General features: G+C 37.1%; 1 protein-coding gene across 2 annotated transcripts; it reads right to left on the reverse strand.

Moving 5' to 3' along the window:
* Window positions 1–63: 63 nt before the first annotated feature.
* On the reverse strand, window positions 64–22,992 carry slc4a1b (solute carrier family 4 member 1b (Diego blood group)). 2 transcript variants are annotated; one of them, XM_062055712.1, is made up of 18 exons: window positions 22,746–22,992; window positions 20,303–20,348; window positions 19,811–19,980; window positions 19,604–19,739; window positions 16,843–16,915; window positions 16,577–16,619; window positions 16,315–16,499; window positions 14,634–14,838; window positions 13,786–13,989; window positions 13,565–13,713; window positions 8,491–8,685; window positions 8,168–8,416; window positions 4,764–4,853; window positions 3,253–3,419; window positions 2,943–3,184; window positions 696–865; window positions 459–632; window positions 64–372 (listed from the first exon to the last, which is right to left on the reverse strand). In XM_062055712.1, exons 1-18 carry the CDS (start codon window positions 22,975–22,977, stop codon window positions 292–294), a joined length of 2,811 nt encoding a protein of 936 aa, XP_061911696.1. In that variant the 5' UTR covers window positions 22,978–22,992; the 3' UTR covers window positions 64–291. The 2 variants fall into 2 exon arrangements, with proteins under 2 accessions (XP_061911696.1, XP_061911697.1); XM_062055713.1 differs by lacking the exon at window positions 22,746–22,992 and having other exon boundaries at window positions 19,811–19,991; window positions 20,303–20,332.
* Window positions 22,993–23,465: the final 473 nt, after the last annotated feature.

Consider the following 23,465-nt stretch of genomic DNA (forward strand, 5'->3'; position numbering starts at 1 on the left):
CAGCACATCCCGTGACCCTGAGAGGGTCAAGCGGTAGAAAGTGAAGGAATGGATGGATGAATGTTTAAAAAACAAGACATCACATGTCTTTTTTTATTATGTTTTTTTTCAGTATTGTAATCAATAGATTATACTACTAATATACAACATTAAAACTTTGACTGTATAGAAATTACAGTTGCTAATAAAAAATAGTCTGGCCCCACTTTACAAAGGAAAAACATCTTTAGCAAAAGTTCCTTTGTGTCATATTTAAATATGTTAAAATATATTTTATTAAATTGTGGTTGTCTACAATGGCATCTGTGTTTCCCAGTACACATCCTGTCCCGGCTCTTCCTCAAATGTCACTTTAGCGTCATCAGCATCCAACTACAAAAAACAAACAAAAAAAACAACAGAACATTGAAGTAAATGTTGGATGCCAAAAAAACAGTGCATAACCTAAATGTACTTACGCATTTCATCTCCAGCTCAGTGAAGAGACGCCCGGTCATTATCATGCGTAAGGGAATGGTGAGGATGAGAATGAATGGAAGTGCGAGAGATGCCGGACTGGACTTGATGATCCACAGAAGAGCAAGGAACACGATTTGGATTGCCGTGAACAGGTGCATTCTGCCGGTGCTCACCTGTGTAATAATTGTCGCATTAAACCCTGAACCTTTCGCAGAGATGTCTACGGAGGCTCTTACCCTGGTGGCGTAGGGCTCATCTGGATGGTATTTCTTAGGGATCAAGAGAAGCAGCATACGGTCCCACAGCTGGATGCCGTTTAGCGATGTAACTCCCATGTAGAGGAAGATCCCGAACAAGGCTGACATGGGGATCATCTTAAGGATGGGCTCCATCAGAATGGACAAACCTTGACACAAACATACAAATTGTATACAAACTAGTGTTGTCCCGATACCAATATTTTGGTACCGATACTGGTAACTAGGGGTGTGGGAAAAAATCGATTCGAATTCGAATCGTGATTCTCACGTTGTGCGATTCAGAATCGATTCTCGTTTTTAAAAAATCGATTTTTAAAATTTTTTTTTATTATTATTTTAAAAAATAATAATTTTTTAAAATTGTTTTAAATCATTAATCCAACAAAACAATACACAGCATTACCATAACAATGCAATCCAATTCCAAAACCAAACCCGACCCAGCAACACTCAGAACTGCAATAAACAGAGCAATTGAGAGGAGACACAAACACGAAACAGAACAAACCAAAAGTAGTGAAACAAAAATGAATATTATCAACAACAGTATCAATTTTAGTTACAATTTCAACATAGCAGTGATTACAAATCCCTCATTGACATTATCATTAGACATTTATAAAAAAATTAAAAAAAGAACAATAGTGTCACAGTGGCTTACACTTGCATCGCATCTCAAAAGCTTGACAACACACTGTGTCCAATATTTTCACAAAGATAAAATAAGTCATATTTTTGGTTCATTTAATAGTTAAAACAAATTTACATTATTGCAATCAGTTGATAAAACATTGTCCTTTACAATTATAAAAGCTTTTTACAAAAATCTAATACTTTGCTTGCATGTCAGCAGACTGGGGTAGATCCTGCCGAAATCCTATGTATTGAATGAATAGAGAATCGTTTTGAATCGGGAAAAAATCGTTTTCGAATCGAGAATCGTGTTGAATTGAAAAAAAAAAAAAAGATTTTGAATCGAATCGTGACCCCAAGAATTGATATTGAATCGAATTGTGGGACACCCAAAGATTCACAGCCCTACTTGTAACAAAATTATTTACATACTTTTCGGTACTTTTCTAAATAAAAGGGACCACAAAAAATTGCATTATTGGCTTTATTTTTAAAAAAAATCTTACGGTACATTAAAAATATGTTTCTTATTGCAAGTTTGTCCTTAAATAAAATAGTGAACATACAAGACAACTTGTCTTTTATTAGTAAGTAAGCAAACTAATTTAGGTGCTGACATATGCAGTAACATATTGTGTCATTTTCCATTCTATTATTTTGTCAACATTATTAAGGACAAGTGGTAGAAAAATGAATTATAAATCTACTTGTTCATTTACTGTTAATATTTGCTTACTTTCTCTTTTAACATGTTCTGTCTACACTTCTGTTAAAATGTAATAATCACTTATTCTTCTGTTCTGTTTGGTACTTTACATTAGTTTTGGGTGATACCACAAATTTGGGTATCAATCCGATGCCAAGTCGTTACAGGATCATACATTGGTCATATTTAAAGTCTTCATGTGTCCAGGGACATATTTCCTGAGTTTATAAAATACATTTCAAAAAAACGAAAGAAGATGTTGTGATGCCAAAAAATATTGACGTAGTCATAGACGTAGTATCGACTAGATACGCTACTATACTTGATATCCTTACAGTGGATGTTAGGTGTAGATCCGCCCATGGCGTTTGTTTACATTTTGATGCCGGTGAGCTACGGTGTGTAATGAAGCATGTTTAGCTATTCCTCGTCCTGCAGGGATGATACTTGTAAGAAACGTACTTTATTTGTCGCCATGGACGCGAGGATTAGTGATTTAGAAGTAGCTAAAACACTGCCGACTGGGGCTGGATTTTAATTGCGAGGTCTTAAAGCGTTTCAGTGTTATAGCTACACCTTTATCGTTAGTTTTTAAGCCAAAATGCGTCCGTTCTCCCTTTTCTGTCTACACACTGTGTCTGCTTGTAAATACTCCGTGATTGTGCACTGCGGAACATGCTCGTCTGCTTGTAAACTAGCAATGACACGACGTGACGACAACGGGGGCGCAGGGGGGGTGTCGGACCGGTACTTTTCAGAGGCGGTATAGTACCGAATATGATTCATTAGTATCGCGGTACTATACTAATACCGGTATACCGTACAGCCCTAATACAAACACAAATGAACTTAATGATTTACTGGTACTGGTGCCTAGTACCTACCAACCAGCAGTGCTACCACGATGCCGCTAATCCTCTGCTCCAGCACTCTCTCGATTACAGGTTTGGGTCCTTTGCTCATGACCGTGAGGGCGTTGGCGTGCGTGACGGAGCGCACGGTGGCAGCGCTGAGCCATGGCACGCCGAATATGGCGCCGATGCCACCCATTCCCACCAGGACCAGGAGGTCAAAGTGGAACCCGGAGCCTTTGACCATCTTCCTCTCGGGTTTGCTCACGATCAAGCTGGCGGGGTACACTTCGTTATAGGTGCACCTGCATCATTGCGCTTCATAGGGATAGTGTGGACATACGTTGTGATTTGAGACTCCAGAAAGATGAGGATGAAGACGAGCAAGGCCGGGACACAGCATGCAAACATCATCCACACGGGGAAGGGAGTGTGCTCTCCAAATGGATTGATGAGCCAGCCTCTTTTGGCCGGATTGGACACCATCAGACCTTTAGGGACCACTAGTTTCTACACATACAGTCAGTTGGATTTAGTGTGTATTTGAGGCATATTGTTGATTCTGACAAGAGGTGCACTGTACTATTCAGGTTTGTACTATTCTTGCGGCAAGGCCATAAGACAGGGGTGTCAAACTCATTTTAGATCAAGGGCCACATGGAGAAAAATCTACTCCCAAGTGGGCCGGACTGGTAAAATCACGGCATGATAACTTAAAAATAAAGACAACTTCAGATGGTTTTCTTTGTTTAAAAATAGAACAAGCACATTCTGAAATTGTAAAACTCATAATGTTTTTTTTTTTTTTTACTCTTACATGTTGCGGTTAGTAGTATTCCACCTTTATTTGTCGTTATTTACACTACCGTTCAAAAGTTTGGGGTCACCCAAACAATTTTGTGGAATAGCCTTAATTTCTAAGAACAAGAATAGACTGTCGAGTTTCAGATGAAAGTTCTCTTTTTCTGGCCATTTTGAGCGTTTAATTGACCCCACAAATGTGATGCTCCAGAAACTCAATCTGCTCAAAGAAAGGTCACTTCTGTAGCTTCTGTAACGAGCTAAACTGTTTTCAGATGTGTGAACATGATTGCACAAGGGTTTTCTAATCATCAATTAGCCTTCTGAGCCAATGAGCAAACACATTGTACCATTAGAACATTGGAGTGATAGTTGCTGGAAATGGGCCTCTATACACCTATGTAGATATGGCACCAAAAACCAGACATTTGCAGCTAGAATAGTCATTTACCACATTAGCAATGTATAGAGTGTATTTCTTTAAAGTTAAGACTAGTTTAAAGTTACCTTCATTGAAAAGTACAGTGCTTTTCCTTAAAAAATAAGGACATTTCAATGTGACACCAAACTTTTGAACGGTAGTGTATATTATAAAATATATGATAATGTTCATCAGTCAACTCATGGGTGTTAAATTTCAATCCATCAAGATAAAGAAATTATATCAAAATCAAATTACAGTATGTTATTTATGCAGTTTGATCATTTTCCTCGACTGATGTACTAACATCATGTGGTTTAATTTGTACATATGCAGCATAATCTACAAAGATACAAATAATTGCTATTGTGACATCCACTGGAGACATTTAGAACAGCAGTTTCTTTCATTCAAAAATTTCAAGTAAATTTTTATACTTAGCAAACTCATCCCGCAGGCCGACTAAAACCTGTTTGTGGGCCTGATCCGCCCCTCGGGCCGTCCGTTTGACACCCCTGCCATTAGACCATGCTGATGTGTTTCTCTTTCCAACACAGAGGCAACTAACCAAGGCCTCCATTGGAACGGCCATCATTATATGAGGTTGTATATATAATACGTTCTTAGCTAACCTGCGTGTAGGTGTCCTCGACGCAGTAATCCACAACAATCATGAGGAAAATAGCGATGGGAACACCAAAGTCACCCATCAAACGTCGGACCTGTAAGAGCAATTCAATGTAGTGAGTCACAACTTAAAGGGGATCGGGTGAATTGTGTCTTTTCTGACAATGTTGGATATAAATCATAAGATTCATGTATTTTGGCGTGAGCTTGCAAGCAGTTTTGGATGGCTCTGTTCGCGGGTTTTTGCAGTTTGGCTACATTGTGACCTAAGAGTGAGGTGGACGTTCTTATTTAGACATTAAAGGGGATCAACTTTTCTTACCTATTGGTACCTGTTTTTGTGTATTTGGAATCTGCATAAGTCCCGCAAATTTGAAATCCAACCAGGTACAAGACATCAATACAACATTGATTATACATACATATCTTGTGAAACTTACTTTAAAACCCCATCCATCCATCCATTTTCTTCCGCTTATCCGAGGTTGGATCACGGCGAAAGCAGCCTAAGCAAAGAAGCCCAGACTTCCCTCTCCCCAGCCACTCCGTCCAGCTCCTCCCGGGGGATCCCAAGGCGTTCTCAGGCCAGCCGGGAGACATAGTCTTCCCAACGTGTCCTGGGTCTACCCCGTGGCCTCCCACCGGTCGGACGTACCCTAAACACCCCAGGGAGGCTTCCGGGTGGCATCCTGACCAGATGCCTGAACCACCTCATCTGGCTCCTCTCGATTTGGAGGAGCAGCGGCTTTACTTTGAGCTCCTCCCGGATGACAGAGCTTCTCACCCTATCAACGTTGCAAAATAGTTGTATTTGTAAATTTAGACAACGTGGGTGTCTAACATTGGGTCCACGTTATTGGTTGGGAAATGACCAAATTTCCAATGGTGAAATCAACGTCAGATCCCACCAACCTGATTAAACGTCGCCAAAAAGCATGTTGTTTCAACGTTATGTTTGAGTTGCTCAAATGTCAGGACATAATTCAACGAGTTCTCAATGTTGTGTTCATGTCTTGTGCCTGCTGAGATGGCGAAGATAATTCTAAAACAACCTTGCTTTCCTTCATACTTCCTCCAAACCAGTTGTTCGGAATTTGGCCAATGTGTGACGTTTTTCCGAAGTGTGACTTTTGCAGATTATCCATGTATGGTAGAAATATCTTTGCTTTGAAGGCGGTGTGTTAAACATACTCTTTGCAGCATTTTGACCAAAGAACCACCATTACATGTTATGTAGACCACAAGGAAGTGTTTTGAATGTATAGAAAAAAAAATCATAATATGACTCCTCAGCCAGAGGGTGTGGGGCTCTTTCCACTCTCCTTCAGGCCATGAGGAAACACAAAAAAGGTAAGATACAAATTGTATTTTTATCTCAAATTGGCATGCGCATAATAACACTGATGTGCTGCTATAAACACCCTTTTTCATGTAGAGTCTGAATCGCATGGAGAGTGTGCTAGTGTACCTACTTTTGTGACTGGCTGAATCGATTCGGAAATAAAACAGCGGTGACATTTTCAATGTAGTTAACTAAACTGTACATTTTCAAAAGCTAAATTATGATACTTTTAGAGAGGGTTGGGCGTGGTTTCATTTGCGATCCGGGAACGTCTGCACCGTTGAAAATCTTGCAGACAGACTTATAAAAGTGACTGTGGAGCAAAATTGACGCATGTTTACACCAAAGCATGTCCAAAACATATTATCTACACCAAAAGGATGTCATGTCTGTTGATCATGTTTTGTTTAAGTTATGTTCCGTTTGGGTTTTGTACACTTAGTTCCTGCTTTTCACTCCGTTGTCTTGTCACCATAGCAACCATTAGATTAACCTGTTTCACGTTTTGAGTCACGCACCTGTTTTCACTGATCATGTCACTGCTATTTAAGCCTGTCTGTTTCTCTTGATCGTCCTGGTGACATTATCATTTCTACCTCTGCTACCTTTCATTCCAAGCCATGGTTCCATGCCATAGTTTTCATGCTGTTTTACGCCACAGTAAGTGTTGTTTTCGTTTTCATGTTCATAGTCTCTGCCTTTGTGCAAGTTTTGTTTCATTAGCCAAGTTTGTTCTCCGCCATTGTGCGCGCCTTTTGTTTGCTTCCTTTTTAGTAGTCTGTTAGTGTTTAAAATAAAATATGTACTTACATTCACGCCTTGCCCGCGCCAACTTTCCTTTGCATTCCGGGAAAACACAACACCCCAAAGTCCACGTATTGACAAAGGAAGTATTTAAATGTAGACTAAAATCAGCTTAGGTACCATTTTCAGGATCATTTCAATGGCTTGTTAAAAGTCTCTTAAATTAAAACTTAAATTACTGTCTCTTTTTAACTCTAAATCTGATAATACACACATTGACTCTAAATGTGCATAGTCTCAGCTCAGGCAACATTATTTTTGTGTAAACAAGGTTCCTACATCAAAGATGACTCAGGAATGAGGTTTGAGCATTGAATTGTCAAATACATGAAAATTTGCCACATGGCATCATGCTAAAATCATTGTGACTTTAAGCATATTTTAGTGATTTGACAAACAACTATATCTTAAAAAAAAAGAAAGGGAAACAGGACTGTGCTGAAATGTGAAGCCCATCTCATAATTGAACAGTAGTTTGTAGTTCAACAAATATACCTGAAAAAATACATGAGTGAACCTACTTACAAACTACAATATGCAATTTCGGGAGAAATTGCGTGTCATTGCTAAAAAGCTGAACTGAAATGCTATAAGGCGGTGCACTGGCCAGATAGCATTTATAAACAAAATATGTGACTCTGAGCTGAACTGAAAACGTTAGCATGCGAACAGTTAGCATGTGTCTATTACCAAGTTATATCACTCTGAGGTGTACACCTGCTAAATTAACAATAAAAGTTAGTATGCTAATGTTAACATGCTAACAGCTATAATGTGTCACGTGTCAAGTACCAAGTTATATGACTGAGGAATGATGCAACTTCCTGTGTATCATGTGACCTGTGGAATATTTTAAATTTTTCAGAGGGGTTAAAATTGTTAGGGTAACATGACAGAATTAAAACCCAAGGACACAACTAAAGTGTGCATTTAAAAAAAAAAGTTTTAGGAGACAAAGTATGGTTGGGATAAGGATTGAGACAAATCTGTATTTGTATATTTCTGAGGATTTAACTGATTATATTCTGTGGTAAAGTCTAAATTAGTGGACATGGACAGGCAGCAAATTATATTTTTCCAGTGTTTAAAGTAGTTTAAATCATTACATATGCAATCAGATCAATGTTCAGGATTTTATATTTTTAAATTTATTTTACAGTTAATTTTATCATTTATTTATTCATTTTATTTCATGTTGACAAAAATGGCAGCAATTCGGTCGAACATCCCTTAACAAATATATGATTCTGCGGTTCTACTTACTTTTCCAGGCAGAAAGGTGCCGTTCTTGAACTGGCGCAGAAAGAATGCGATAAAGAAACAGCCAAGCATGAGGCACATGGACAGCAGGGCCGTGTTGGGGTAAGGCGGCTTAATAGTGTTGACGATAATGGTGGTGTTGCCGGTGGTGTTGTCGTACATTATTGTCTGTTCCACCCTCGGGCCCCAGGGGTTTTCTATTGATGCGTTCAGATGGTCGTAATTCATCACCAGCGGGTGGGCCTTGAAGATCTGCAGTGGGAGAGTTATCGTATTTCTAATCCGTTTAAACGTATGGTACAAATGAGGGGTGAAGGAATGATTACCCTCGCCAGCTTAGCGAAGGTTTCGTAGATAAAGATGATGGAGATAAGGATGGAGAATATCTCCTGGGTGAATCGGGAGATGAAGCGCACCAGGAAGCTTCCCTCGCAGGCCACGATGACCACCACGATGATGACCAGCCACACGCCCACCCACACTCTCCCGACAATGTACTCAATGTCCTGGGACTTGCAGAACTGTATAAAAGGGCACGCCAAGAAATGTGTGACAATTAAAACTGTACAAAGCACATCGCATTGAACAGAAATGCAACACATTTCCTTCAAGTGAAGACTGAGGGCAACAACATTATGGACCTCTGCAGCAAAGACGAGATTGTAAAGAATAAAACAACAAAGCATTGCACTGCAGAGTGCTTTCATATTATTCTTAAATACCAGGCAGTTCTCTGAAAGCAACATATCAGCACACATTTTGTAGACATTTTGAGTAAATCAGATCAATGACCCTTGGAAGTAAATTTAAATTAACAGCACAGCAGTTATTTGTATGGCATATTCCAAACAACCTTCCCTAGTCATGGTGCAAAAAAAAAAGGAACCAACATAAAAGTCAACACACAGTCACACATAACACGACCTGCTCACTGAATATTGTGGATATTATGAAAAATGTCCAAACAACATAAAACAAAATTCAAAATTACATCCATTTAATATCCATTAGAGTGCATGATGAGAAAAATGTAAAACACTCTCTCTACAGTTATTCATGTTTGGGGCCATTTAGCTGCTTGTTATTTCTGATTGATTACAAAACTTTAAGAAGGTCGTCACGGAAGTAAACAAGGTAGAAGTAAACCTTTCACATACTCTTAATATCCAATTATATTAATTATATATTCATTATATTGATTATATATCCATCATATTAATAAAATATGTACATGTATTTGGCCTCCAGACAAATTTTGTCAGCCCAATGCAGCCCCCGAGTCAAAAAGTTTGGACACCCCTGCTCTAGCCTGTGTGCTCATTTTTGGTCATTCCTAGCCATGTACTGTATGGGAAGATAAACTTTATCCAAGAGGAGATTGGTAGCCGCTGCAGCAAACTGGAGACTGCGGAGTCTATTACCACAGCAACAGCTACCATTAGCATCATTTTTAAAAAAAAGTATTTTTAGCCATGTATTAGAAGACAAATTGTATCCAAGAGGAGACTGAGGGCCACTGCAGCAAAGTGGAGACTTTGGAGCATATTACTGCAGTGCCAAGACACAGCAAAGCCTAATGTTAGCATGTATACTTAATTTTCTTTTGAATTTTGTAGCCATGTGTTAGAAAACAAATTGCATCCAAGAGGAGACTGAAGGCCGCTGCAGCAAAGTGGAGACTGTGGAGTATAATACTGCAGTTTCCACACCCATAGCACACTGTGTGTTGATTTTTTTTTTTCTAGCAATGTTTTAGAAGACAACTTTTATCCAAGAGGGTGACTGCAGCAAAGTAGAGACTATGGAGTCTAATATAGCAGACCCAAGACAGACTTTGAGGATAGAGAACAGGTGGTCGAGGTGAACGGATTACTGTCCTCTCCCCTCAAGGTGAGCTGTGGTGTCCCACAGGGGAGCATTCCGGGACCATTGTTATTCTTGATTTACATTAACGACATGAAGTCAGCTTGTAACAGAAATGTGTTCCTGTTAGCGGACAATTTGAAATCCTGGCCTCAGACAGGGACAAATTGAAGGTTGAAAGTGCACTCAGCACCGAACTAAGTAATCTCTGTCTCCGGCTTTCCGATAACAAACTGTCACTACACCTGGGTAAAACAGAGTCCATCCTATTTGGGTCCAAGCACAACCTAGGTAAATCCCCGGGCTTTACGATTAAAGCAGGTGATACCATAATCACCAGCAAAGACAAAGTAATTTACCTCGGTTGTATATTGGACAACACTCTTTCGGGTGAAAAAATGGCATTAAAAGCAATCATCAAGATCAATAATAAAACTAGATTTTTGGGCAGGATTTCTGCATTTATCAACAGGGATACACTTAAGAATTTTGCCAGTGCCCTCATACAGTGTCATTTTGACTACGCCTGCACCTCTTGGTTCACCAGAATCCCCAAGCCACTAAAAACAAAACTGCAAACTTCCCAAAACAAGCTGGTGAGACTCCTGCTCAACCTCCTATACAGGACTCACCTAACTCAAGCCCACTTTACTAAATTGGGATGGCTTAGAGTTGAGGCAAGAGTACACCAAATTGCAATGTGCCTGGTATTCGAAAATACTCAGAGAAACTGTCCCCAAGTACCTGTCCAACTATTTCACCAGAGTAAGGGAGTTCCTCAGACTTCGTCCCCCTCCAAATTCAAGACTCTCATGGGAAAAAATGCATTCTACTATTTTGCCACCACACAGTGGAATGGACTACCCACAGACCTTAAAATTTGAACTTCCCTACTACATTTTAAAACTGCCATAACATGGCTCAGCTCAACCTCTACCTGATCTGAGCCAAAATTGATCCCTAGCAAGGTTTATATGTGGTTATAGTGTATATATATTTTATAATTCTGTTTTGCACACTCTTGGAGTCAACATGTGCATAGTCATGTACATAGTGTCATGTACATAGTGAATATACGCCACCCCCATTTTCTCTATATATTGTTTTTCAAATCACCTGACATGTATACTGTGTATATGTACATAATATATACAACATTTTAACGGAATTTTTTATTTACATATTACAGGTTGTATATATTTTATTATTGAATGTATCAAATGTGATGAATATTTAATGGACCACAATGGAAACAAGCCTTTTGGCTTTTTGTGCCAACCATTTGCCTTTTTAAAGCATTACATGGATTAAATTCTTTAAGATGTCAATAAACTCCTCAATCAATCAACTAAAAAAGCAACAGATTTCATTAGCATGAGAGTTATTTTTTTGGTCATCTATTAGAAGACAAATCGCTTCAGGAAAGTGTATATTGTGGAGTGCAATACTGCAGAACTAAGACACAGCAACGGCTAACTTTAGCATGAGTGCTTATTTGTGCTCTTTTGATACTCTTCAGCCATTTTTCTTCTATCAAATTCTATTCAAAAGAAGACTGAGGGCTGCTGCAACAAAGTTGAGACTGTGGACTAGAGTATACCGGTATTAGTATAGTACTGCGATAATAATGACTTATATTTGGTACTATACCACCTCTAAAAAGTAGCGGACTTTAAATATGACCATTGTATGATCCTGTAACTACATGGTATTGGATTGATATCCAAATTTGTGGTATCATCCAAAACTAATGTAAAGCATCCAAACAACAGAAGAATAAGTGTTTATTACATTTGAACAGAAGTGTAGATAGAACATGTTAAAAGAGAAAGTAAGCAGATATTAACAGTAAATGAACAAGTAGATTAATAATTCATTTTCTACCACGAGTCCTTAATAATTTGGACAAAATAATAGAATGAAAAATGACACAATATGTTACTGCATACGTCAGCAGACTAATTAAGAGCCTTTGTTTGTTTACTTACTACTAAAAGACAAGTTGTCTAGTATGTTCACTATTTTATTTAAGGACAAAATTGTTCTTTGATTGCAATAAGAAGCATATGTTTAATGTACCGTAAGATTTGTTGTTTAAATAAAGCCAATAATGCAATTTTTTGTGGTCCCCTTTATTTGAGTTGAGTTTGAGTTTATTTCGAACATGCAAGCATACAACATGATACATCACAATTTCCAGTTTCACTTTTCAACATGTTCGAAAAGGAGTAGGAAGAAACAGAGCTTATTTAATCCTACACCTTTTCCTTTACATAACAGTTGCTAAAATTTTTGTTAACTTCCTGTTCTCAATTTATTCACAATATACTCCATAAGTAATCACAATAAAAATAAACAAATAAATAATAATTGGTGAAGTAAGACATATTACATATGGTGAGATAAGTAAGATTATTTTGAGAATGAAAGAATGAAAGAATGAAAGAATGGATGGATGGAATAAATTCAGAATGTTCATCATGGTTCTTCTTCGTTATACTTTGTAAACACTTTAAGTTTGAAGAGTTTCTTGAAGTGGATCATATTAGTACATTGTTTGATTGCTTTGCTTAATCCATTCCATAATTTAATTCCACATACTGATATACTGAAGGTCTTAAGTGTTGTACGTGCATACAAATGTTTTAAATAAAATTTTTCTCTGACATTATATTTCTCCTCTTTTTTTTAGAAGAATTGTTGTATATTCATGGGTAGCAGGTTATAGTTTGCTTTATGTATAATTTGAGCTGTTTGCAAATTCACTAAGTCGTGGAATTTCAGTATTTTTGATTCAATAAATAAAGGATTTGTATGTTCTCTATATCCAACATTATGTATTATTCTAACTGATCTTTTTTGTAACACCGTTAATGAATGAAGTGTACTTCTGTAGTTATTTCCCCATATTTCTACACAGTAACTCAGATATGGTAACACTAGCGAGCAGTAGAGGATATGAAGTGATTTTTTGTCTAAAACATGTTTTACTTTATTCATTATTGACGTGTTTCTTGCTACTTTATGTTGTATATTTTTTACATGAGATTTCCAGTTCAATTTATCATCAATCATTTTACATAGAAATTTGGTTTCATTTACTCTTTCAATTTCTATTCCGTCTATTTGTATTTGTGTTTGACTTTCTCTTCTACTGTTACCAAATAGCATTATTTTAGTTTTACTGAGATTCAACGATAGTCTGTTTTTGTCAAACCATCTTTTTAATTTGTTAATTTCTTCTGTTATTATTTATATTATCTTTTGTGTGTTCTCTCCTGAACAAAACGTTGTTGTATCATCCGCAAATAATACTAACTTTAAATCTTTTGTAACTTTACAAATGTAATTTATATAAAGATTGAATAATTTAGGTCCTAGTATTGATCCCTGAGTTAGTTAGAAAAGTATCGAAAAGTACCGAAAAGTATCGAAATACATTTTGGTACCGGTACCAAAATATTGGTATCGGGACAACACTACTGTGGACCATAACACTGAAGCATCCGTGGCAATAATGGTTTATGTTGTACTCACAGCATAGAAGGCCTCCTCAAACACTAGCAGAGGACCAGAGAAGCCGATGACAAGCACAGGCTGGGCAGCTACGAAGCAGAAGATGATGCCCTGGATGCTTGTTGAGATCAGAAGCTCCGGGACGCCCATCATGTTCTCTACCTTGTCCGCTAAAAGAGAAAAATACAATGGTTGAAAGCAAAATGATGTGAGCTACTAGTTTTGGTACAAAGTCTAATCACCTAGGAGGCCGCCGAAGGTGATGGCAGGCGAGAGAGCTGCAAAGTAGATGAAAATGATGGCAGCAAGAACCTGAGCGTTGAGAGCATCTGTAATGTCGCTCTTGTAGTACTGGTAGCGTCTTCTAATATCTCGAACCATCCCACCAAAGGGTCGCCCCGTGCGGGCCAGAGGGTCTTCAGGCGGCGGTCCGCTAGAGAAGGAAACTTCAGGAAATAGAAACCATGAAGTAGGTGCTTTTGTACATAGAGCATGGGTGTCAAACTCATTTTAGCTCGGGGGCTACATGGAGAAAAATCTACTCCCAAGTGGGCCGGACTGGTAAAATCACGGCACGATAACTTAAAAATAAAGACGACTTCAGATTGTTTTCTTTGTTTAAAAATAGAACAAGCACATTCTGAAAATGTACAAATCATAATGTTCTTGGGTTTATTTTTACACTTACATGTTGCGGTTAGTAGTATTCTACATTTATTTGTCGTTATTTATACTTTCTGAATAAATTATGTGATAATGTTCATCAGTCATCTCATTGGTGTTCATTTTCAATCTGTCAGGATAAAAAAAGAATATCAAAATCAAATTACAGGATGTTATTCATGTAGTTTGTTCATTTTCCTCAACTGGTGCACTAACATCATGTGATTTTTTTTTTTTACATATGTAGCATCATCTACAAAGATACAAATAATTGTTATTGCGACATCTAGTGTACACATTTAGAACAGCTGTTTATTTAATTCAAAAATTTCAGCTCATTTTTATACTTATAAACTCATCCCGCAGGCCGGATAAAACCTATACGTTTGACACCCCTGACATAGATGGTCGTTGATGTTGGACACACCTTTGCAAGGCCTGCTGTCCAGCATGGATTCAGTTGAGTGAAATCTCTCCTGCAGTAACTTCTTCTGGAAGCTGATGATGGAGCTGAGCACGGCTTCACTCTGGATCTCAGTGGGTGGGATGACGATGCTGCAGTCCATGAAGTCGCCCACAGCATCTGTCAGACTTCGGAGGTTTTTAGCTCGCGACGCGGCCTGGTTGAACACCTAGTGCAGAGAGAAGGACGTATTACTGTAATGAATAGGGACAACAAGTGTTGTCATGGCGGTATCGAGCAAACTCGGTATTAACAGCGCCGATGAGTTTATTGTACAGAACAGCAGGTTTTAGACCAACAGCTGAAGAGCAACATTTTAAAGTGTCTGCCGAGGTAGATAAAGATGCTGGGTACTTTAAATGCAGCTACTGCCATCTTGAGGAATTATTAAGAACTAAATGAAGAGGTTACCTACAGCCACAGCTGTTGATGTCAATGTTTTTGACCCAGTGTTAATATTTCCATAGGGCCATGCACTAAGGGGTGGGAAGATCGATTAAAATATCTATTGTATCCATACCAAGGTGCGCCACGTCGTCTCCGTAGTATCAGTATTGGGTCGGTTTTGTAATACAATATTTTTTTTCAGTTATCTTCTGTGTTTCTTTCCACAAATATCTGTGCTTTTTATTACAATTATTTTTCATATATTTACATTATTAATTATGAAGTTTTTTTTGCTTAAGAAACTGTATGTAATAAAAAAATATAAATATATATATTTATTTATTTTAATATATTATTTTTTAATTGTTTAATTATCCACAAATATGCTTAAATATGTTTTTTAACCTAAATAATACAACAATTTAAATAAATAGATGTATAAATAAGATAATACTTGTATTTTTTTGTTAATACTGTCCTATATTGTTGGTTTTCTATATGTTTAAATTAGTTACAATTTAAAATATGTTTGAATAATTTGTTACCTAAGCAAATAAACAATTGCAAGTAATTAAAGGTTATAAGAGAATAATTGTATTATTTTGTGGATATTGTCTTTTAGCTTTGTTTGTATATGTTGTTAAATTATTTACAAATATGTTAGAAATGTTTTTTTGCACGACAAAATTTACAATAGTATGTAATACAAGTAAAAGGTACAAATTATATTTTCTTGTTAATATTTTTGTTTTTATATCTTGTTACATTATTTTACAAATATGTAAAAAAAATTTTTTTTTTTTTTTACCTAAAAACATAAAGAAATGTACAGGAGAAAAATAAAATAATTTACTTGTGTTAATACTGTCTTATATTGTTGTTTTTAAGAAATCTAAATCATTTACAAATATGTTTCAATATTTTTTTTACCTCAAAAAATAAACAGTGGTAAGTAATAAAAGGGAATACTTGTATTTTTTTGATATTATATATTTTGTTGTTGCTTGTGTATATTGTTAAATTATAATTTTTTTTAAAAATTAATTGCCTAAAAAAGTATGGGTTTTATTTTGATTAATACATTTAATTGAATCACAAAAAGAAATCAAGGATCTTGAAAAATGGGCAAGTAAATATACTGTTTTGGCATTTATTACCTTGTTTTTACACTACCAGGTTTGCAGTATCGCTCAACCCTACCCGGCGACATTAGCGGACTTAGTGGCTTCATTTGGAACAATTGTTTCGGCTAACTTACTTTGTCCGCCATTAGCGCCGCCATGGCTCGTCCAGTCTCGTGGTAATCCATGTCAGCGTTGCTGGGCCCAATCAGCACGAAGACAAAGCGTACCGGCTGCGGAGCCTCCACGGCCGAGTCGAGTGCAGTCGCTTCTTTCAGACGCACAAACACAACCACAGGCTTTTCCAGGAAGTCCAGAGCTCCTGCATGAAACCAGGATATCATTTTCATGATGCACCGACATATGATGGTGATGATGGTGAAGTACCAAGCTGCCCACCTACTAACACCATGGAGGCCTCCACACGGTCACATTCATCCCTCTGCACAACACAGAAACATTCATTCACAACAAATCAATCAGAGTCCACTGATGAGATTGCGTTTAGTGACGTATGTTCTGTCAGCAGGTCAAAGTTCACGTTGGATTTGATTTCAGGAACCTTGAAGGAGGTCTGCAGTCCACTTAAGGACGTGTGTGTACGTGTGAAAGCCATATCAGGATTACAGGAAGCAAAAAAAAACAACCCAAAAAAACCCACTTACACTTTCCTTGACTGAAAACCTGCGTAGATCCACTCCATCAGTCAAGGCTTGACTCTCAGGATCAGCTTGTTGGCTGCATGGACGAAGGACAATATGAGGGCTTACATGTACTGTATGTCATGAGGTGAGGTGGAAATTGTATGAGATATGAGATGATGTAGACATAGGTGAATATGAATCCTACATTAATGAAATTCATAACAATGTTTGGACGTCTACCTGCGGCATGACAAGAGATGAGAGATGGGATAACATGAGATAAAATACTTAAATAGATAAGTCAACATTTATTACTCCCACTGTAAGGACATTCTTAATGATGGTTTGGATTCCACCTGCAGGGATGAGAAGAGATGAGAGAAAATGAGATGACAATTAAAACAAAGGCTTTGGAGTTTGACAGCAAAGATAAGAGACACTATGAGATGAGCAGAAATGTAAAATGAACGTTTGGTCCTACTCCAGGGGTGTCTAATTTAGGGTCAGAGGCCGCATGGAGGAAAATCTGTGCACACACGGGCCGGTTTATTAAAATCATGGCATTAAAACTAACAAATAAAGACAACTTCAGAAAATATTACAATAAAAATATAGAAAAAAAGCGGTAAAGTTTAGACCCATGAAGGAAAGAAGAAAGTGAAGTTTATAACTGAATACATTTACATATGCATAAAAAAAAAAGTTTTCTTTTGTATTTTTTTTAAAAATGAATTAAGCAACGTTTATGACAACTTTTTTCCAAAACACAATATAGGACGTGAGATATAACAGGATAATACATACCTTCATCATTTGTTTTCAAAACGGTTACAAAAAAGTGGGACCCCAAAATTTACTGTGGGACCCCATTTTTAGGACTGATGGGTTCCCTGGGACCCCATTTTGAAAATTGCTAGCGCCAACACTGATGGAGTATTAGTGCGTGCTAAAAACAGCAGCAGGCGGCTGTGGCCTGCGGGCCGGTTCTAATACTAATCAAATATCATCCCGGTGGCCACAGATAATTCATTGACCTTGACTTTGACACCCCTGTCCTACTCTAAGAAAATGCACAGTGTTTTGAAGTATTGCTGCAGAATGAGAACGCGTGAGATGAGATGAGATGAGATAGCATGAGTCAGGCTTGACTCTCAGGATAAGCTTGTTGGCTGGAAGGACAAATGAGAATGAGAATATGAGGCCCCACATGTATGTCACTCAGGTTAAGATGAGATGAGGTCAGCAAGATGAGAGGAAATGAGACAGAATGAGACATATGAGATGATATGAAAATGTAAAAAGGTAAGGTAAACATTTATTACTCTCACTGTAGGGAAATTCCGTAATGATGGTATGGATTCTAGAAGAGATGAGATAAAATGAGGAATAAAAAGGGACGGGAAACATTCTTCATGATTGATTGGGGCGGCGTGGCTCTGTTGGTAGAGCGACCGTGCCAGCAACTTCCAGGTTCGATCCACGCTTCCGCCATATAGATCAGTGCCACCCACACTGGTTTAAATGTAACCTAAATTAAGTCACTAGAGAAAAGCGCTATATAAATATAATTCGCTTCACTGCATTTCATGTTTGGAGTTTAGTCGCAAGAGGAGGAGAGAGGAGATGAGACATAAGAGATGAGATGAAAATGTAAATAGATTTTGTAATGATGGTTCGTGTTCTACTTGCAGAATTTAGAAGAGATTACATGAAACAAGATGAGAAATAAAGGAGATAGGTCACTTTATATTTGCCTAAAGGTAAGAACATTCATAATGATGTCCAGTGTTTAGCAGCAGGATGAGAGGAGATGAGACAGCATGAGATTCTATGAGATGAGATTAGCCTCAAGTAAGGAAATACACAATGTTTTAGAGTATTGCTGCAGAATGAGAATGTGTGAGACGAGATAGCATGAGTCAAGGCTTGACTCTCAGGATCAGTTTGTTGGCTGCAGAGACAAATGAGAATGTGAGGGCCCACATGGGATGAGGTCAGGTGAAATAGTGATGAGATGAGCCAAAGTGCAACAACTTTTGGACATCTACCTGCAGTATGATAAGAGATTAGATTAAATGAAATGAGAAAACATGAGATGCAATACATAAACAGATAAGGTAACCATTTATTCCTCCAACAGTAAGGTCATTCACAATGTTTTGGAGTATTGCTGCAAGATGAGAACATGTGAGATGAGATAGCATGGGGGGGAGATGATGATAAAATATCTAAACTTGATCACAAATGTGGTTTGGAGTTTACCTGCAGGATGAGGACAGATTAGAGGAAATATCTAAATACATAAGGTAATCAAACATCTGGACCACAGTAAATAATTGTACAATGCTGTGGGATGAGAAGGAATCAGATGATATAAATCATAAGAGCTGCAAAAAAAGTAAGATAGCCGCTAATGATGTCTTGGAGTCCTGCTGAGGGATGAGAAGAAATGAGATGAAAAACCATGAAATACTACATCCACCGTATGTACATCTGGAGTCAACAGATAGCATCAGAAAAAATACAACTTTATAAAGCTAAATTAGTTCCTGTGGTACAAGAGATGAGATTATATGAGGTTTGATATATAAGGTATAAGGCGATTTTTAGAGTCATAGGCAATACTTTATTAGTACCACAGTAAGGAAATGAACAATTATATTATACAGTGGAGATGAGATGAGACTATTTATCAAATAAAAAGGATGTTTTGGAACGACGTGAGGATGGGGGTTGTATTGAGATGAGATAAGATGAGATGAGAGACTGAGATAGGTGTTACCTGCGGTTCTGTAGCAGGGATTTCATCACCCCTTCCTGGTCTCCTGGTCTGATCTGCTTCAGTTTGAGCATTTCAGCGGCCATCTTCTCAACCATGCTGGCCCAGGTTTTCTCCTCACTGTTGAAAAGCATCACACCTGGAAGCAGAAAGCCGTCACCGCGGTTGTCGTACGAAACGTGTGGAAATGTGCACAAGCAATGGGTGGACCTGTGTTCATAGAACGTCGCAGCTGCACCAGGCTCTTGAAGGTGAGGTAGGAGACATGCGAGGACGCCCACACTCCGGACTGGGGGTCAAAGCTCTCCTCGTAGCCTTCCCATCGACCGGTCTCCTGCCAGTAGGTCTGCTCCTTGTGGTCCTTCATCATTCCGCCCAGCCTAAGGGAAGACTGCCTCTGATATTGAACATGGACATTACATAATTTAAGAACATGTCAAGGAACATTCTTGTTTTCTAGGCACCTCGTGTGATTTTTTTAATTGTATTTCTTGTGCATGTCTTTTGCATTCTTTTGGTGACAGTCTATGTCTAAAGGTTAAACAGGCTCCAGGCTCTGGGCCACTGACAATCGTCTGTGTGTGGACAGACAGCTTACCCTGGGCATGTTTGGACTGTCAATATGTAGTCGCGTGCTGGGAGTGACTGTATATGTGTGTGTGTGTGTGTGTGTGTGTGTGTGTGTGTGTGTGTGTCCCTCACCTGATAATCTGTGCTGGGGTTGGCCTGTGTGTGATGTTCCAGGTGGCTAGAATTGTTGAAATTTGACATTATCAAGAAGGTATTTCATCTTTGCTTCCCATGTGGTTAAAAAAAGAAAACTACTGTGAAGGTGTTCTATACAGCACTTTAAAAAGTTGAGGTCATGCCTTCTTGTATGTACTAAATATGGATGTTGACTGTTCATACTGTCCAGCTCATTGCCACTGTTTTTATATGGTAATGATTTAATAAAGGTTGGAATTTGATATGTCTTGATTTTTTTTATTATTATTATAAGTCATTATTTTAAGCAGTTTCCATTTTCAAAACAAAGAAAGGGTAAGTTGGTCAAAACTAATAAAATTGAGTACAAAAAATATTTTTTCATTTAAATGTTACTTATTTTAATTAAGTCTTGTGTGTTTAATATGCTGATGTTTTTTACATTGATTTTACTCAATTTCTTGGTTTTTTTCTGTAAACGCAACTTAATCTTTTTGCATAAATCAAAATGCATATTATTACTTACTCAAAATACCAATTAGTTGACTAAACTAACAAAAAGTGCTTAGAAACTGTTGCCTTATTTTTATTGAGTTAGATATAGGCAACAGTTTTTACAGTGCACATTCATCGACTGATTAGATGTAAAATAGGATTTAATGCATTTAACTGACAATTATATCGGCTACATTTTGATAATTTTGTACATTTCTAATTTTTAAAAGCTATTTTTAAGTGTCTTAATGGATTAGCCCCTGATGTGATGTGTCAAGTAATACAAAGACAAGGTAGTGAAGGTGTGCAGACTCGAGCTGCAATCGGGGGAACTGTAGAGTGAAAAGGTGCCGGATGACTCTGGGTCAGTTTGCGTTCTCAGTGAAGGCCTCACATCTGTGGAACTCTTTGCCACTGGAGTTAAAGTCACAGTCGGACATTAAACTTTTCTTCACAAAACTCAAAAAGTGGCTTAAGGTAAATCACAAGTGTGAGCACTGGAACTGGATGTAGTATGGACAAATGGGGCCAATTATTTTCAATGTGTTTTTATTTTTGTACTTGTCTTAATCCTTTTGTAAGTGTTTTACACTTTTCTTTGAAAGTCTAACCAGGTACAAGGGTTGCAAATTAGCCCGTGGCTAGAAGTCTTATGTACTTTGACATTGGTTACCTGTGGGTAGCAATGTTTAATTGTACTGTCCCTGTCAAATAAATACATAAATGAAAATAAAATTTAAAAAAATAATCTACATTCATTTAAAAAAAATCTTTAAAACATTTGCAAGTATACAAATCTTGAGAGAGAATCATTGCTTTTTTTAAAAAGATTGATTTGATCCAAAATTGATCCGGAACACTGAAGTTGTATGTGGAAACATACTTATTTATTTCCAAAACACACATGAACAAAGGGGTGGAATATTAAGGATGCATAGCATTAGGGGCGCCTGTGGTTGTGTTTATACAGTATATATATATATATATATATATATATATATATATATATATATATATATATATATATATATATATATATATATATATATATATATATACAGTGTATATATATATATATATATATATATATACATAAACTATATACAGTATATATATATATATATATATATATATATATATATATATATATATATATATATATATATATATATATATACTGTATATGCGTAACAAAAGTGTGCACATTCTACCATGTACAGTAAATGTCATTTGTAAAATTGCAATATATATAATAGCATTGACACCTTGAATCATACTGTGTGTGTGTGTGTGTGTGTATATATATATATATATATATATATATATATATATATATATATATATATATATATATATATATATATATATATATACATATATATATATTTGTATATTAGTGTGATTAGTTAATGCAATGCACACATGCACTGCTATTAACTAGCACTTTGTACAGCTCAGTTAGTACATAGTATTGATCATCACTTTTAATGCTGATGTAGCAAAATAACTGAATCTACAAATATAACTAAAAAAACAATATATATAATGCATTTTATTGATTTTATTCTACATTTTTATTTCATCACTGGGACAATATTCGAAACAAAACATCTAATATAATTTTTTAGGGACAATTTTTTTTTCTAATATTATCCCTGCATAAACAAAATATTGGAATTATTTTGTATTATTTGGGTTGGTGGTTAATGCATGGCATCATCCTAAGAGAAGATTCTAACTGGGAAGAGGGTCAAAGTATTAGAAACGTTTAATAGCGGCTGTCCGTTTCACTTCAAAAACCGATAACAATGTTCAATACATTTTGGAATAATGGCATTGTGTCAGTGTAAAGTGATTATTATTATTGAAATTACTTTCACACTGCAATAATAATACAAAAGGGCTGCAGAGTTGAAGCTCCACTGTCAGTAAGATAGACACTTACCTCTTGCAGGAAAGCAGCAGTGTGGCGCGACAAAGCCCCGAAAGTCAACGATTTGTGACTTTATAAACTGTGTGCATGTATGTATGCATGCGTGCTGTCTGATGATGATGATGATGATGGGTGGTCCAAAAATACGCTGACCCGTCAGATGTGCGTGCACGAAGAGCACATGCACACTCCAAATCCACAGTCTGAGATCCCATGGAACCCAAAATATTGATAGTATATACATCTACTCGGTATGTACGGAGTCACACTATGTCATTATCCAACCAGCATCTTTATCCCATTTAATGTCTGTGTTTAGAGGACAACAAAGGCTTGGATTTCACGCTTGGGTCTGCATGCTCACCTTCAACATCCTAATGGTAGAAACTTCCTTCATATTGTCCACTGTCACAAAGCCCAGCATCACCTGAAGATGTAGACGTTCACACAGGGGACATTCTTCACTGTTTCATGTCGGTGGCTTCCTCTAGAATGGGTCAGGGTTCAGGGGTGTCCATAGTACGGCCGAGGGATGTTTTAGGACATGCAGCTCGTCTGCGGCATCTTGTAAAAATAAAATAAAACAAAACTTGCATCAAAATCTAAATTTTTAGAAGACATTAGATCATTATAACCAAAACAACAATGTGCAAACATTGTGGTTTGATTAAATAAAGAGTACTGTGGTCATAATCTTGAACTAGTGTTTTTTTAGTCAGTCCTTAAAAACAG

Source organism: Entelurus aequoreus, linkage group LG08, assembly GCF_033978785.1.
Source record: "Entelurus aequoreus isolate RoL-2023_Sb linkage group LG08, RoL_Eaeq_v1.1, whole genome shotgun sequence".
NCBI lineage: Eukaryota > Metazoa > Chordata > Actinopteri > Syngnathiformes > Syngnathidae > Entelurus > Entelurus aequoreus.